We start from the raw sequence: 16,210 nt of genomic DNA, 5'->3' as shown, positions 1-16,210 counted from the left end.
GTGTATAGCGTTCCCGTACACCAGCACGTACCACGCCGCAAAATACAACAGACCCGCCGTGGTCACTTTCACTGCCGACGGGGCTGCCGCTTCTACTCTTCGTTGCCCCCGCTCTGGCCCAGCTCCTCTTTCTCCTGGGTCTTGCGGCGCCAGGAGCCTCAATCCGCTAGCTGCGAACGACAACGCTAGGGTTGAACTCACCAGCCTGTCTGGCAAACTTTCCCTATCGGTCGCGAAGCAGGGCAAAACCCCTCGCGTCAAGGCCTCGAGCGTCTCAGCTCTTTCGTCATGGCTCAACAACCCTGCGCTCGTCAAGAGGTTTACTGGGGCCTCGAAGTAACGCTCGTAGCGCTCGCGCTCGATTGTGATCCACCCTCCGGAGGCGGTGGGCAGAAAGTCTTCTAGCAGCAAGCGTTTTGGCACCCGTCTCCAACCTCGAGCTAATGTCTCTAGGGTGTAAGCGGGACTCGGCGACACGGGCAAAGCCAGCGCCTTGAACAGCTTGTAACTTGCCCTTGTTGGGTTGACGAACACAGGCCAAAACAAGCTCGCGTCAGCCCTGAGCGAGCTGGGACGAGGCGCTTTCAGGCTCAGATGGTCGATAGCACACAGTGAAACTTTAGGAAACTGACACACTATGGCATCCGCTATCACCTGGGGATCCTGAGCCCTGCCCTCAACTAGACTTGGGATCTCTGCGGAGGCATCTGGGGTCCCATCCGTATCTTTGAAACCCAAGTGGTAGAAGAACCTCCTCGGAGCCGGGAGCTCGTACAGCACTTCCTTGGCGGGGGCTACTCGCATGTCCCGCTCATCGAGGCGATCGTCCCTCGTGTCGAGCTCGGGAGAGACGAATGCGCCGTTCAGAACCGCTGCCTCAAGCATCCTGGGGTCCGGAGACACACCCGTAGTGCGTTCTTTCTGGATGAACTGATCATCACCGGCCGTGGGGAGATGATCGTATGCGTACAGCACCACCACCTTTTCTAAATCCAGTGAGGCGTTTCGCTCGTAGTTCTGAAATGCGACGCAATGCGCGACCACTCCGAAAGCCCAAGAATCCATCACGTCGGCCTCATGGTGGTTATGGACTGTGTAGAATGACACATCTCCTAATTCGCTGTCTTCTTCTTCTTCTTCTTCGTCTTCTTCTTCTTCTTCTTCTTCTTCTTCTTCTTCTTCTTCTTGTCCTTCTTCTTCTTCTTCTTCTTCTTCTTCTTCTTGTCCTTCTTCTTCTTGTTCTTCTACTTCTTCAATTGTATCTTCTCCTCGTTCATCTTTTCCCTCACTCTTTCTTATACCTGCTTCCGCCTCTTCTCTTGTCTCATCCTCTGAACCTGTGTCAACTCTGTTGCTGTCGACAAAAGGGTCCATTTCGTAGACCGTGGTTTGGTCCTCGAGTCGAAGTAGCGAATGGGCAAGCCAGCAAAACTGAATTACAGCTTCGTTGCGCACCAGCCAGTCGCGTCCCCGAGAAGCCTCAACTGCTGCGGACTCCATGAGAAAAGCGCACTGGGTGAGGAGCACTCGACGGCAATCGGGACAAGAGAGTCCTAGCATGGAGGTTTCGTAACGCCTCACTGAATGCACGGCCGACCAGGGGGTATATCCACAAAGCCGCATGTCTCTCAGGATGACCTGAGCTACTGTGCTTAGGTCCGCCGCCCTCTCTCCTGCCCCGCATCGGAGCCCCAAAGGGCAGAGCGGATGGCGTACAAATCTCGCCCTGCCGTCTGGCGAGCGCGAAAGCTCACGGGCATTGTAGAATTGTTGGGCCCAGCCCGGTTTCAGTTGGTTGCAAGTGCCCGAGATCCGCTTGCGCTCTACGAGCCAGTCAGATCTCATGATGTTGTGAAGGAACGGCGCGAAAGCCACATCGCAGAAAAAGGGCCCGAAAGTCTCGATCCCGAGGTCTGCGTTTTCGGCACGGGCGAGCCACTTGCTGGCGAGATGCAGAAGGCCGTCGTCATTTTTCTGTTCGAGCACAAACCGTTTCAGCTCAGGTAGGTCAGCGCAAACCGAAGCGGCGCTTTTCAGTCGATCGAGCGCCACGGCACACTGTTCGACATCTGACAGCCAGGTCCCGTACTGCGGCGCGTCTCGCGAGTGGAAGAGGCCTCTGATCGAGGCGAGGTTGTTACCCGCAGCGTAGTAAAGTGCCGTCTCGTTCCCTTCCTGCTGGCATGTGCCGTGTCCGGTGGGTGACTCGTGTGTCAGCACGTAGGGGACCATGCGACCGCAGGACGCCTCCTCGAAGGTAACCGGCCTGACAGAAATGAAGGCAGAGGGCGCGTTTGACTCCCCGCGTGCAGGCTCGTACACCAGGGCAGTCCGAAGGGAGCCCGTCGAGGAGCAGTGCGGACAACAGGGGTGAACCTGGTCTTCTCGTTCACCGTCGAAACCGCCCACCACCAAGTAATCACAGGCAACGTCCATGGCGAAGGGTTCCGTTGCGCTCGGCCTGCCGCATTCCGCGTTAAGTACCTTGGCGTGATTCGGGGTGCCTTCAGAAGATTCGGCCGACGGCCTGAACGTGGGGCCTAGACCCTTTCGCCTCAGCGAGCTCGCCGAGCGCCTTGCTGAGACGAAGTTCCAAAGAGCCCTCGTTTCTCACGAGCTTCCTCAACTGAGAGACCAAGAGGGACCTCTCGTACAGCAGGCTCTTGACAGAAATGTCACCGATGCCGATCAGGCTCTCGAGAACTGCCAGGTCGCTCCTGATGTCGAAGTAAGCATCGTTCATGCGAGAATCCCAGCTCCACACGCCTGAGCCGGCTTCATCCAGAAAGTCGCGCACGCTTCCTACGTGTCCTACGAGGGCCCGGTCTGGGATCTCAGAGTACCGAGGCTTTGCACGGGACAGTTCGAGATCCAGCTTCTTGAGCGTCCGTACGCAATCGTCCGCCACAGACCTTGGTACCAGCGAAGCCGCCTTGACGAGCATTCGTCCCACGTACCCTCTCGCCTCGCTCCACGGCTCGCCGTGGCTCACTCCGGGTCTGTCCCGTGTGAGTTCGACAAACTCCAGTGGTGTGAGGTCCCTGGATATCTTGGAACACATCCCCCTCCACACCTCCATGTACCTCACGTACAGGTCGGTGTAGCGCTCCAAAATCATCCTCAGTGCCTCTCCGTCAGTGTAGCACGAGTTCAGGGCTTCGCACACGGTCGCCACCGCCGAGCGTTCCGGTGGCGAATCTTCCCCACGCCCGAGGAGTGTGCGGTCGTGCGCCCTCCTCGCGGACAAGCGGACCATTTCTCTGACCAAGTTGTTACGACCCAACGCGGCCTGAACCATGAAGTGCAGGCGTTCGTCACCCGTGTCGACCCTCAGCTCAGGATACCTCTCCAGAACAGTTTTGAAGCCCAACATGAGCTCAGAGACAGTTCTCGTGTAGCCGCTCAGGGTTCGTCTGTAGCTCTCGGCTGCGGATTTGCAGTGGGCGTCGTAGGCCTCGCACTTGAGGCATCGGGTGGGCCCACGGGGCGAATCTCCCGGGGCTGGGCGACCCGTGCTCCGAAAGCTGTCGTACCAGAACCGCTCCCGTCTCAAGGGCACCCAGCAAGCATCGTATTCGCGCTCGTCATCGGGCTCGACTTCGCTGCCCTGAGAGAGTTGCTCAGACATAGTCTCTTCGCTCTCGCAGCGCCTCAGACTTACATGGGGTACATCCAGTCCAGGAATTGAATCCAGCAACTCGTCCTCGGTGTTCATTTCAACCTCGTTCTGAGCAAACCTTTGAGCTGTGCGGTCGCTGTGCTTTCTTCTAGCCGTCTCGCACTCCACGGGTTGGAAGCTCGACGGCTGTGCGACATCTCCTTCCTCGTACCTCCGAAACGCAGACTCCACGGCCTGGATCAGAGTCGTCGACGACGATCTGTCGGCATGTCCGGTGGAAGCTCGGCTCCACGCAGATCGGGAGCACGCGCCGGTGCTCGAATCCATGGTTTAGAAACCGTGGGGGGCGAAACTCGTTCGTGTTTGCGACGGGGATCTTCGGGGCCGCTGGTCCGCATGTGTGATAAGTACGTCGGCTACCTGTATGCCTGTCTCCGCGCAGGCAAGGAGGACCTGTCTGACGACGAGCTCGCTTACCTGTTCGGGACGCGGGGTCAAAACGTGCGAGTTGCCATCCATCCCCGATGGCTCAAATGCTACCGGTCGCGGTGCGGCAGAGCGTACGAGCGGGAACACCTGCGTCGCCTGGCCCCGATCCCGCTGAGATTCTCTGACGCCTCGTCGCTCTACGTGGTGCGTTTAGGGGATGGCGCGATGGTCACCGCCGACGGGGAAGGTCGGGTGCTGAGGATCCAGCGCTTCGCGGATCCTCATCCTCCCAAGAGGCTGCGGCCTGCAAACAGCGCATTCGGAGTGTTCAGGGAAACGCTGTCCGTTTTCTCAAACGTGGCCTTCAGGGCGCGCGCAGGCAGAGGAGCGGAGCCTTCGTTGGTGATCTCGACAGGCTCTGAGGTTGCTTCGTGTGGCCTTTCTCACTGGTGGCCAGAGGCGAGTGTGTGCTACACCGTCGAGGAGAGGGACGTGAACGGAGCTGAAGTGATTTCTGGCCATATCTATGCTTCTGACGGCCTTTCGCTCTACCAAGTGATTTCTTCTTGGAAGGTTCGCATCTGCCTCGTCTTTGCCCCCGGCTGTCGAGAAGAGGTCGTCCGCACGCTGTGCGCCCTGGCCATGGGGGACTGTGGTCTCGGGACGCAATTTGCTCTGCGGTGCGTGCTGCCCGTGGAATCCAACCGTGCGCTGGACCTGAGGGACCTGGAGCCACTGTGTCCTCAGTTTGCTGTGCCCACGGGAGGCCCCCGCACAGGCAGAGGGTCGTCAACTGGTCAAAAGAAATTTGACGAAGTGATCCAAAAGCGCCACGGTGTGGTCGCCGGCTTGGAGGCTCTGCGGGAGCTGACCTCAACGCCGTCAGCGTTCTCTGTGCTCGTAGAGAATGGCAGCGTTGCTGTGATGAGGCACCTTCTGAGGGATGCGCTGGTCATCGTTCCCAAGTCGAGTTCGAGGGTGCAGAGCGACGGTGTTTCCAGCGGTACGAGGAGCGAGATCGACATGAGCGGAGAGAGAGCCGCAAGAGGGGGATGGATGGGGAGGTCGATGAGGGACGAAGGCCCGAGCGGACGCCTGACTGAGTGGTTTCCCTGCGGGCACACCCTGCTAGAGATCGAGACGGGTGCGCCGGGGGTCCCGCGCCTGCTGATATCCTCACAGCTTGCGTCTCGAGGCAACGACAGATTGCCACCCGCAAGCCTTACTCCCACGTTGCGGGTCTCCAGGACTCCTCTGTACAGTTCAGTCATTCCGTCAGGCTTCAGATCCACGGAGTACCTCTTCGACCGAACCGTGTGTCTCATTCCTGGCACTATGGATGTGATTGCTCCTCCTCACTTGGACTCCACAGCCTGCGCGGCCGTGCTATACGCGCTGGAACTGTTTGCGGACTTGGCGGGCCCAGACGTGTCAACGGACCTCTGGTTTTTGGGACCCTTGGGGCGAAGGGAGGCGCAGGCGTTTGTCCTTTCCTACCTCAGACTCGAAGGGATGGGTTTCGAGAGAGGATTGGAAGAAAGCAGCATTCGCTTCGAGGCTAGCGACTGCTCCATCCTGCCCGAGCTCAGAACAATTGTGTCTGAGTACACGCCGGGCGCAGGCCCTCGTCTCGCGAGTCTAGGGACGTTGGGATCGCGTGAGCTTCCGATGCACGAGGATCTGGAAGCGAATCTTGCGCTCCTGCGGGAAGCTCGAAGAGAAGGCTCGCTCTCGGAGGCCGGGGTCCCTGACGAGGAAGATGGCGAGGCTGTTGCAGATCTGCGAACTGCTCGAGCAGCGCCAGGGAGGACGGGCCACCTCGTCCTCTTCGGAAGAGGGCTCGGGCCGAGCTCTTGTTTCAAGTGGGTAACGATAGGCGTACGAACGCTGGGGCCTGTCGACCTGAACATGCTGAGGCTCTGCGGTGTGCTACACTCCAGACGTGGTCTTCACAGGGTAGTCCTCAAGATTCCAAACACGCGGGGTGTGCGTCCGGTCTTCCCAGGTTCTCGCGCGAGGCTCACAGACGACCTGTGTGTGTTTGGCGACTCCTCGAGGATCCCTCAGCCCGAAGTGTGCGATTGCTACTTCCAGCTGAACTATGCCCCGGACACGGAGAGAGGACGCAACCAGAGTCATTCTGACTCCGAACGCGAGCGTGGCCTTTACGGCGCAGAGGGGGCGTCTGGCTTGGAATTGGCTGTGCGCAGCGACCAGGCCAGGGGTTACGTGGAGCCTAGGTTTGCACGCATCTTCAAATCCTACCGCCTGAGAGACGAGCGGTCTCCGTTCGAGGTGGCCGTAGACGAGCCTTTTGTCGCGGGCCCGGGCGGCGAAGGCCCCCTGTACACGCGTTCGTGGCTCATGTCGCCCGCGGACCGACCGTGTTGCGGCGGTGCCATCGGAGATGGAGAACTCTTCCCCTCGATCGAAGTGGCGAGAGACCAGGGCGGTTTGCGGGGCACCGATCAGCAGGAAGCCTTCGGGCGTCCCCTGCGCGAATACAACCTGAACCTGGTGGTGAACCCACACCCGAAGCGCTTTGCGCTGGAAAGGGCTGACCGGTGCCCGGGGGAGTGCGGCTCCGCTTACGAAGCGTGCTTGGACGAGGCCGTGATGCTGGGCCACTGCGCACGGGTCCTGGCGACGGGTGGCGCGGTGAGCGCCTTCGACGTGAGCGCCTGTCTGACAAGGTTCTACAGAGCCGTGCACCCGTGCGTGCTCAAGATGAGCAAGGGCGACGTGATGCTCGATTACGAGTTCGTCTTGCACGGACGGGGACTGCTGCCCCCGGTGTACGCTCTCTTGAGCCATTTGGCAGAGAGCTGCAGAGTGAGCTTCTACCCAACCTGCAAGCTGTTCACGCTGAGAAGGCACAGAGGTGCGTCCGCTTGGACCAGGGGAACAGACGCGGAGTTTCGTCACTCTCAGAGCATCAGGGTCAACACGATCGGAGCGTTCCTCTGCTCTCGGGACCACAGGCTGGCTCCTCTCCTGATCAGGTGCTGTGAGCCCAAACCCCTTAGCGTCTCAGAGATTCGCTCAGATGGACGGCTGCTGCCCCGTGGGGACGAAGAAGACCTCCTCTTGAAAGCGTACGCCGAGACGCTGGGATCCGTGTTGGTGTTTGACAGAGTTGAGCGCTTTCCCAGCAAGGTTGCAACAAGCGTAGGTGACTGGAGTTTCCTAAGACTGGCGAGCGATTGGGCGTCTGGACTCGATGCGACGGCGTCCGCCAGACGCCCCGGGGTCTCTGTGATAGACGGACACACAGTGGCGTACGCTTCTGAATCCCCGCTGTTCTACCTCAGGGGCGAAGGCCCGTTGGTTCAGAAGTTGGAGTCTGTGGCGGTTGTGGTAGAAAGCTGTTCGCTGTTACGGACCGACGCGCTGACGAGCGAGGACCCGCTTTGGCCCACGCCAGATCTACTCGAGCACAGGGTGCACATAAAGTGCCTAGACAAGGCCTTCGCCATCGACAAGATGTTCATGCGTCGAGGGCGCAGGGATCCGTTGGAGGGCTACGCCGTGAGCGAGGGTTCCTGGAAAAGGCTGAGGGACACTCAGTGGACTTTCGCCAAAGTCCCTGATGAGACTTTGCGCCCTCCCGACTGGGATCGGGACTATCCGGTGTCCCGGAGCTCTTGGTCAGCTGGCCCTGATGACGGCGGAGAGGGGGCGATCGTCGAGTGGTCCTGCGACGCCCCACCGAAAGCGTTTGGGACCCGCGGCCGCCACGGCCGGGGCCTCGGGCACGTGCGGGTGGACGAAAGAAGTACGAGGGCCCTGAACCCGAGAGAGTGGAGAGGATTCGACTTCTTGAGATCTCGGGTCGTGACGTGTCGCACGGGAAAAAAGTGGACCAGAGGCTTGTGCGTGGTGACCAACCGAGGCGTGAGTCGCTTTGTGTCTCGCGCGCCCGTGTCCAGTCTGATCGAAATAGCGGAGCCCGGAAAGTGGTACGCGAGGCCTGTTTCCGAGGAGGAGTACAGCTGCGACCGCGAGGACGACGCCGAAGGGGAGCTCGAGAGCATGACCTTTCGGGCAGAGGTGTGCTCTGCCTCAGAGTTCGCGGAGGCACTCGCGCATGCCATGCTTTCGGGGGACACTCACGCCGAGCTGGAGATCAAGTGCTCCAGACGCGGTCTCTACGGTTACCTGCAGCGCGCGGTGGCTTGGTTCGCTGGAGCCACGGGCCCTTTCAGGAGTCGAGCCGTGACCGTGTACACTCCAGAGGCAGACTCTCGGACATTCTGCAGCGGTTGGACCCACGCGCTGCCAGGGGATGTGGACGCGCTGACGAGCAGCAGGACGGTGTACCTCGTATCCAGGCCGAGTAAAGACGGCTCGCGGAACGAGGACGACACCATCGATCTGCTGATCGAAAGATCCAAAAGTGTCAAACTGGTGAGAAGTTCTGGCAACTTGGTGTTGCATTCTGAGCCCGGGACCCTGAGGGCTGCAGCGATTCGGGGCGACCCAGGTCTGCACGTGCTGGCAACTGCACCCGAGGACCCCGAACCCTCGGAGGGCCAACGGGACGCTTTGAGACTTCGCGACGACTGTTCTCTGAGGGCTTTTTGCGAAATGAACGGAGTGCCTCGGGGAATACGTGGCCCGGATACATGGGCACGCTCTTCGCCGTGGTCGAAGAGGGACCCGGGATCCTTTTGCGCAACGGTGGCCGGGCTGAAGTTCAGGTGGGAGTCCGGGACGGCGGAGCAGACGGTCGAGGCGCCGGCGCGAAGTCCTTGCGAGTGGTTCCCACAGCACTACCCGAGCCCCGCGAAATGGAACAGGAGCCCGGACGGTAGACTCGTACCCGAGCAGGACAGGTTCTGGCGGTGTGTGGATACAAAGGCATCGCTTGTCGAGGGGAACCGACGGCGAGCAGCCTCCTCCGTGCTCGGTGCCGAAATGGAAAACTCACAGCAACAGACGCAGAATGACAGGGACGGTGAAAATGAAACGGCCCGCAATGGGGTTCAGCACGAACACGAGGAAGAAGAAGAAGAAGAAGAAGAAGAAGAAGAGGAAGAAGAGGAAGAAGAGGAAGAAGAAGAAGACAAAGAAGAAGAAGAAGAAACAGACGAAGAAGTAGAAGAAACAGAAGAAGAATATGGACACGAACTACGAGCGATGCCAACACCTTCACCTGTGAGGGTGGAGTGCAAGTGGCGAGATAAAGGCCTTTCTTGTTTTCTCACACTGAACTCTCGACTGGAGATAAAATTGGTTCTCGACGTCCCTGCCGTGGAGGGCCACGTTTTCTTTGCACCGGCCCCTAATCTGGACTGGAAAAGGCCATACGAGCTGACAGAGGGAGGGAAGCTCGTACGATATTACAGACCGCTGGCATTCTCGACACTGGCGTATCACGTTCACACTGTGCTGACGTTCGGCTGCGGCCTGAATCCTGTGTTCGAGCACAGTCCTACGGACCCAGCTGGGACCAAGATCCTTGACATGGTGCTGTGTGCGCTGGCGCTGGGTGACGTGCTCTCTTTGGATGCGCCTCGTGGGCCGTTTGGTGTCACGTTGGTGGTGCGCGGAGGCAGAGGGCAGATGCTGAATCGAGCCCGAGAACTCTCCCGGTGCGTGATTGTGACAAAAGCGGGCGCCGCTACCTACGAGTTCGAGGAGCTCCCAGACGACCTGGGAAAGCGGCTGACTGGATCGTCGTCGCTCTCAAGCCACTCACCGCTGCGTGTCTACGCTGCGCCTAAGCGGTTCCTCTCGGAAAGCGGAGCGACGGCGTTCGCGCAACTAACCGCCCTGTGGCCTTCTGCAGGACGCAGGCTCGACACGAAGCACCCGTCGTGTTCCGGGGACCCGAGATGGATAGGACTCATGCTGTGTCTGGCCGAGTGGCAAGGTCAGCGGCTCGTCTCGAACGCGCTTGCTCCGGGTGCTCTGGAAGCCCTGATGGCGGGGGAGATGAAGCGAGATGCATCGTACAGAGTCAAGCGGTGACAACCCGGACGTCAGTGGCGGAGCTGTACGACAGAGCTTGCGTGGCGCGCGTGCTTGGAGAAGCGGATACGACACTGCTGCAATTTGCGAGGAACTTCGCCGAGCCCCGGATGGCCGCCCTCACCCCCGCAGACCCGGGGAAAGACCGAGTGAACGAGTTCACCCTTTGGCTCACGGTACGAGGGATAGAGGAAGGGGAAAACATTGCCCGGCGGCCTGGCCAGCCCCTGACATTCTCGGAAGCACTGGAGGTGTATGCGAAACTGAGCAGAGAATTTGGGACACTCTCTGCTGAAGAGGCGTTGGCGGAGCTCGACTCTCTCCGGGACTTTTTCGCATTCGTGCTGCGCTATCCGGTGATCCCTAGGCTGGTCGTGGACACCAAAGAGTGTCCAGAGTGCTACTTCGAAACGGACATCACCATGGACACTTGGGAAGAAACCAGAAGGATGTGGTCCTGTTGCCACTTCACGCTGAGGCACGAGGGTGCGGAACCCTCGGTCGATTCTGACGTGACGGTGGCGGCCTCGCTTGATATCGGCGACTGCGAGGGCACCGGAGAGGTGGCCAGGGCAGGGCCGTGCGGGGGAGCTTTTCCCGGAATGGAGAGGCTCACGGAGGGTCTGGGTGGAGGTGCGAGGTCGGTGAGGTTCCTCGAGCAGCTGGAATCGATCAAGCGGCGGGACGAGATGAACAAACAGATTGCGATCGGAAAAGAGGTTGCTCATCACTTGCGCTTGTACTCGCGCACGCTGGAGGAGTTGGAAGCCCCCAGGTACCTGGGTCCACATCCCGTGCGCTGGCTCCACCGCTTTTACGGCTCGCTGAACAGGAGCCGAGACAGAGCCAGGCTCTTGTCGACGTGCCAGGCAGCAGCTGCTGCCGCAAACGAAGATACGCAAGCGGGCTGTGCACTGGAGCAGCTAAAGCTATCTTTGATATCGACGGCCTCGACAGGCACCAGCGACAAGCTGCTTTCTTATGTGTGCATGGCCTCGCTGGACCCCGTGCGCAGATACACTGACAGATACAACATGGCAGCAGAAAGAATCATGCTGTTCAAGCACCTGGTTGCTTCGGGGCTCTCGGTGGAGACCGCATGGAGCCTTGTGAGGAGCGTTTCTCGGGTAGCCAGGGTTCCCCTGATTGGACTGACTTTGAGCGAGGGAGTGGAAAGACAGCTAAAACGGACGACGAGACCCACACCTTACAACAGAAAGATCGCTGCTCTTGTTTGGCTTTTCTCTCACGTCACTTCATACTGCACGCTGCGCAAGCTGCCTCATGGATACGTGCGCATGGGGGACTCGCCAGAAGACCTGTCTGACGACGGGATCTACGTATTCGACGACAACCACGTTGGATTCAGGCTTTCGGTGGCAGCGCGCGGAGAAGGAGGACCCCGCACAGAGCGACACGTCGCCTCGGCGTACGTGCCCTTCGAGCGGATCTTGGAGCTCCTTGCGTTGCGAGATCACTTTCATGAGGGCTTTCGCCGATAGGTTGGCGAACCACGACCCGGAGCGCTCCTACGATGCCTTGGTGCGGTTCGGGCATGCTCCCGTGACTGCGATGGTCAACTTCCAATGGAAGAGAGAAGCGCTGGAGAAGCTCAAATCAGATCGTGCTCTGCGACGTGCGGAGCTCCCTACAGAAAGCGCACGCCTTGAGGAGGAAGACGGGTCTGGTTGTCTGAACACGCGAGTCTCAAGCCGTGCAAAGCGCAAGGGTGTGGAATGGAAAAGGCCGCTGTGTTCCAGAAAGAAAGTAGGAAAGAGGACATCTGAACTGAAAGAAGAGAAATTACTCTGAATTCTAGAATGGCATTCAAACTAGAATGCACAGTTGCAATGCAATGTTTTCTGTGTCCCTTGCCTGTCATGTTTTTGTTTCTTTGTGCCAGAAGGTTGTGGGGAAACTTGGTTGGGACTTGGAAAATAAAATCCGTGTTGTGTGGAAAAGGCAATGTCTTTGGGTTTTTTTTTTCTCTGTTGTAATGGGTATACAGCACATCTGGAATGATAGGTACACAAACCAATGCATCAGACACATTTTCGATGAAGGTTTTTTAATTTCATTTCACGTACAATGTACAAAACCAGGCCACCGGGTACAATGAACAGAACAAGATATGAAAAACACAACGGTCAAAGGCAGCACCTAAATCATTTTACACAAGCTCGTATGTATTGCTGTGCCGAGGAAGGCCCATCGCTCGTGCGTATTCGCTTCTCCTCGACCTTCCCTGCGTGTATCTCGTAGAAGCCTGCCGGACAGGGCTCTCCCCTCTTTCTTCCTCTGCGTCTGTTTCCATTTTCTCCAAGCGTGGCTCTGGCGGGCTCGTTCCGCGATCCTTCACCGCAGGGCATCCGCTTCTCGGTCTCCGCTCCCCACTCAACGTAGTCATCTAAGGCAACCCTCACCACCAGTGGCAAGCGTCGACCCGGGTCGCCGTCTGCGAGTGCTTTCTGAAAAATGGGCCGTTTCACGTGCAGGTGAACATTGGTAGCGAGCACGGACCACTGGTTTTGCCTGGCGAGGGTTTTGTCAAAAAACATGAGCACCAAGGTCCTGTTGTCAAACAGTTCGCTCAGCAGCCCGAGTTTTAAGTAAGGGAAGAAACACAGGGAAGCCATGATCACCAAAGTGTAGAAGTCATCCTTCCTCGAGTGCTTGTCGCTTTGCTTTCTCACCATTTTCTTCACAAAGCGCTCGACTCTGGCTTCAGACGAGCAGAAAAGGGTGGACACCGCACTAACACTTTTGAGTGCGGCATCCCTCACGGTCTCCAGATCTCCCAGGTCCACGCTCACGCTCTCGCCTCCGGTGCGGAACTCGATGCATCCCGCGAGCCTGAAAACACGAGAGGTCCACCGGCCGCGCTGCAACGGGACTTGCACCTCGCCGCGCTCCAGAGCCTCGTACTCGTCTACGAATTTGCGCGTGAGGATGGTGGAGAACAGTGCCACCATAGTGGGAAGGCACGATTTCAGGACGCGGGCCGTCACAAGGCACTGGTCTCCATCTGAAGTCTCTTCTCTGGATTTACCCATCCGCGGGCCCGCTTCCAATGCTCCATAGCCCACTTCTGCCTGAGTCCCAGAGTACCAGGGACCCCTGAAGTCAGGGTCTTCCTTGCGAAACGCGGCGAGCCCGGCCACTGGGCAGGGAGACTCTTCCGATGAGGCGTAAGGTACCCGGGCGGCCATCGCTCGCACGACAGCGCAGTTGAACCCGGAGCACTCATGCTTGCTTAGGTGCGCAGAGCATATGTAACAGCCCGGGACGTGTCGGTCCTCAAAAGCACATTCCTCCTCCACGCAGTGGCTCACCCACTGCGGGTCATCTATCAGTTCTTGGTGACAAGAGTTCATCTGTCCTGGATTATGTTTACCTTATTAGTGTCCTGATTGCCCTCTTCCTACTCCTCTTCTCCTACTCTTTCGCTTCCCTTCTTCTTCTTTTTGTCTTCAATTTGTACTTCTTGCCTTCTTCTCTTGCCTCCTGTGCTACTGTTGTTTTTTTTCTATGTTGTCTTTCTTAGCTGAGACCTAGACTCCAATATCAATCCTAAGACTTGTTTTTAATTTGATTTTTTTTTGTTTGTTTTTCAGGCGAGCAGGGGGCAGAGTGCCGACTTAATCTTGGTGGACGAAGTGGGCTTTGTGAACTCCAAAGTGCTCCTGGCCGTCCTTCCCAACATCGCATTTAGAGGTCGAAAACAAGTGCACATCACCAGCCATGTCAGCCACACGCCATGGCTAAACAAGGTGGCCGATATCCGCGACGACCGGGGAGGCCCCGCTTACCACGTAGTGTCTCAGAGTTTCAAGTGCAAGTACCACGAGAGGGATCCCGGGCTCACTTGCTGCTGCCTCGGTGTCTACTGCCCGCAGCACATATCAGTGGATGGGCACCTGAAGGAGCTCATGAACATGGTCGTGCCGAAGGGTTTCGAGAGCGAGGTCACAGGCAGCAGCAGCACCTCGTCCGAGGACCGCAAGAGCGACACGACCATTCCGTTCGAAGCCTCTGTCATCAACAGGTTCCTGTCCAACAACTGCTCGGCCCTTGAAGACGTCGCCCGGTCGAACGTGACCAGGGCTTACTTGTGTCTGGACCCTACGTTTGGGGGAGGCTCTAAGTCGTGTGCCGGAGTGTGTTGCGCCGTGGAGATCGCAGGCGGAAAGCTGGTGGTAGGTTTCAGCATCCGCAACCCTCGAGTTGCGACCGCTCGGCTTTGGCGTCTCGATCTTCGACCCTCTCCGCCTCCAATCCGGTTACCAAAAGATCTCTAAAGACGTAGCCGTAGTCAGGAGCGGGGCCGCTCAGCGCTTCCTCTTCGGGCTCTGAGCTTACGTCCATCAGGGTGCAAATGTACGCGCTCACACGGTTCTCGTCCTGTACGCTGAGAGAGGTCTCCGCGTCTGGCACAAAGCAAGAGATGAGGTCCAGGGCCTGATCCCAGACCCCGCACGTGCAGCGATTCGCTCGATCCCACGACAACTCCAGCACCCAGCCCGTCATGGCGAGCGCGACCACTGTGCGCAGGGATGTCACGTTCTGCGAGCTCGCCCTCAGCAGGGCCAAGTACTTGAGGGGACCGCTTCGCACGGTCTCGGCCGAGGAGAAGGCAGAAAGGACCATCTCCTCGTGTCCGCGCCACTCGCGCTCAGACATGCACTCGTACACAAATTGTCTCGGCACGCTGTTTCCGAGGACCAGGGTCACCGCCTCGCAGAACTCTGTCGGGACGCGCGGGACCGAAGCCTGAGCTTCCCGTCCCGAGTCCTCGTTCGTCCAGCACAGCTTGTAATGGGAGATGAGGGAGTCCGTCACCAGTATCCTGGCGGGTGAGAATGAGACAACCTGACTGTACGCCATTCTCAGTTGCCCGATGTCCATCTCAAAGTACAGGTCCAAGTTGCGGCGGAACGAAGCTAGAGCTACCATGAACTCGTATCGGGAGAGCATGAGCTCCCAAGGCGTGCGCATCAAATGTATGAGATGATTGCGAGCCTCAATGCAAACGGGGCAAAAAGACATGTTGGGGAAGGTTTGATCCTCTTTATCGAGTTTTACTCAGAGGCTGGTACCACACTGATGATTTTGATGATAATGATTACGATGTTGTAGAGTGCTTTGTGCTCTTTATGCAATCCGTTTCAGGTTGACATACTCTGATCGACTTTTTTTTTTTTTTTCTTTGTACATTTTGCAGATCATGTCCTTGGACGAGCTTGAGATCCGGGATCTAGATCAAGTCACCAGGGTGTACGCAGCCCTTTTGAGCGCCCACGTCAGGCTGTTGAAAGTCCTTTTGCCCGGAACCCACTGGAAAGAGGTGCCGGTGGTGGTGGTGTTTGAGCAAAACACCTACGTGAATGCGTTGGCCGACCTGAAGGAGCTGCTAGAACACGCTCTGGTGCGCTCTGGTTTCAAGGTGCTTTTTTACAGAAAGTGGTCCCATGTGAACTCCAGGTACATGCTGGGGAAACACGTCAGCGCCAAGACAAAACTGGCCATGGTGCTCAGCGCAGTGTCGGCCATAGAGAGGGACACTCTGGGCTACTGTGAGTGCGTCATGTCCCTCGGCTGGGCCGTGCTGGCAGAGGCCGTCCGAAAAGGCAGGGCCGTGGAAGCGGCCTTGGGCGTCTCTCGGGGTGCCGGCTCCAGCACGAGGACGGGCTCCTCAATGGCCGTGCACATGTACAAGAGGTCCCGCAGTGGAATAAACTTGGCCACGGACACGACCGCCCGAGCTCTAGAGGCTCGAGATACAATCGGCCTGCCGGACAGCAGGCTGGCCGACAGGTTGCACGCAGAGCACGGGAAGCGACTCTTGGGAAAGCTGAGGGAAGAGATGGCCGCCGTTGTGATATCGGAGTCGGCCAAGGGCGGCGGAGGGACCGTAGTCACTGGAGGCAAGAAGTCTGTGGGAGGCGAGTACACCAGGGATGACATGCTCTCTGCGTTTCTGCTTCTCTGCCACACCAGAGATGAAATTCATTGTGGAGAAAGATCTGTCAGAATATCAGGAGAGGTTTACTGCACGTGAATTACCACTGCCCCCTGGTATTACGCTGTGCATGTTGTATTGTTTCTTCTTTCACTCCAATAAAACAACATGGACATGAGAGCAAACGCTCAACCTTGTGGTGTTGCTGTCTTTTTTTTTTTTTTTTTTTT

General features: G+C 58.1%; 1 protein-coding gene across 1 annotated transcript; it reads left to right on the top strand.

Annotated features, from left to right (window-relative positions):
• The first annotated feature begins 12,977 nt into the window (after window positions 1–12,977).
• On the top strand, window positions 12,978–16,202 carry LOC112141766. The gene is made up of 2 exons (XM_024264934.2): window positions 12,978–14,217; window positions 15,243–16,202. Exons 1-2 carry the CDS (start codon window positions 13,951–13,953, stop codon window positions 16,077–16,079), a joined length of 1,104 nt encoding a protein of 367 aa, XP_024120702.1. The 5' UTR covers window positions 12,978–13,950; the 3' UTR covers window positions 16,080–16,202.
• The last annotated feature ends 8 nt before the right edge of the window (window positions 16,203–16,210 follow it).

Source organism: Oryzias melastigma, unplaced genomic scaffold (genome assembly GCF_002922805.2).
Source record: "Oryzias melastigma strain HK-1 unplaced genomic scaffold, ASM292280v2 sc00375, whole genome shotgun sequence".
NCBI classification, from domain to species: domain Eukaryota; kingdom Metazoa; phylum Chordata; class Actinopteri; order Beloniformes; family Adrianichthyidae; genus Oryzias; species Oryzias melastigma.
The sequence above is the reverse complement of the archived record's forward strand: the minus strand, read 5'-3'. Positions and strand labels throughout refer to the sequence as shown.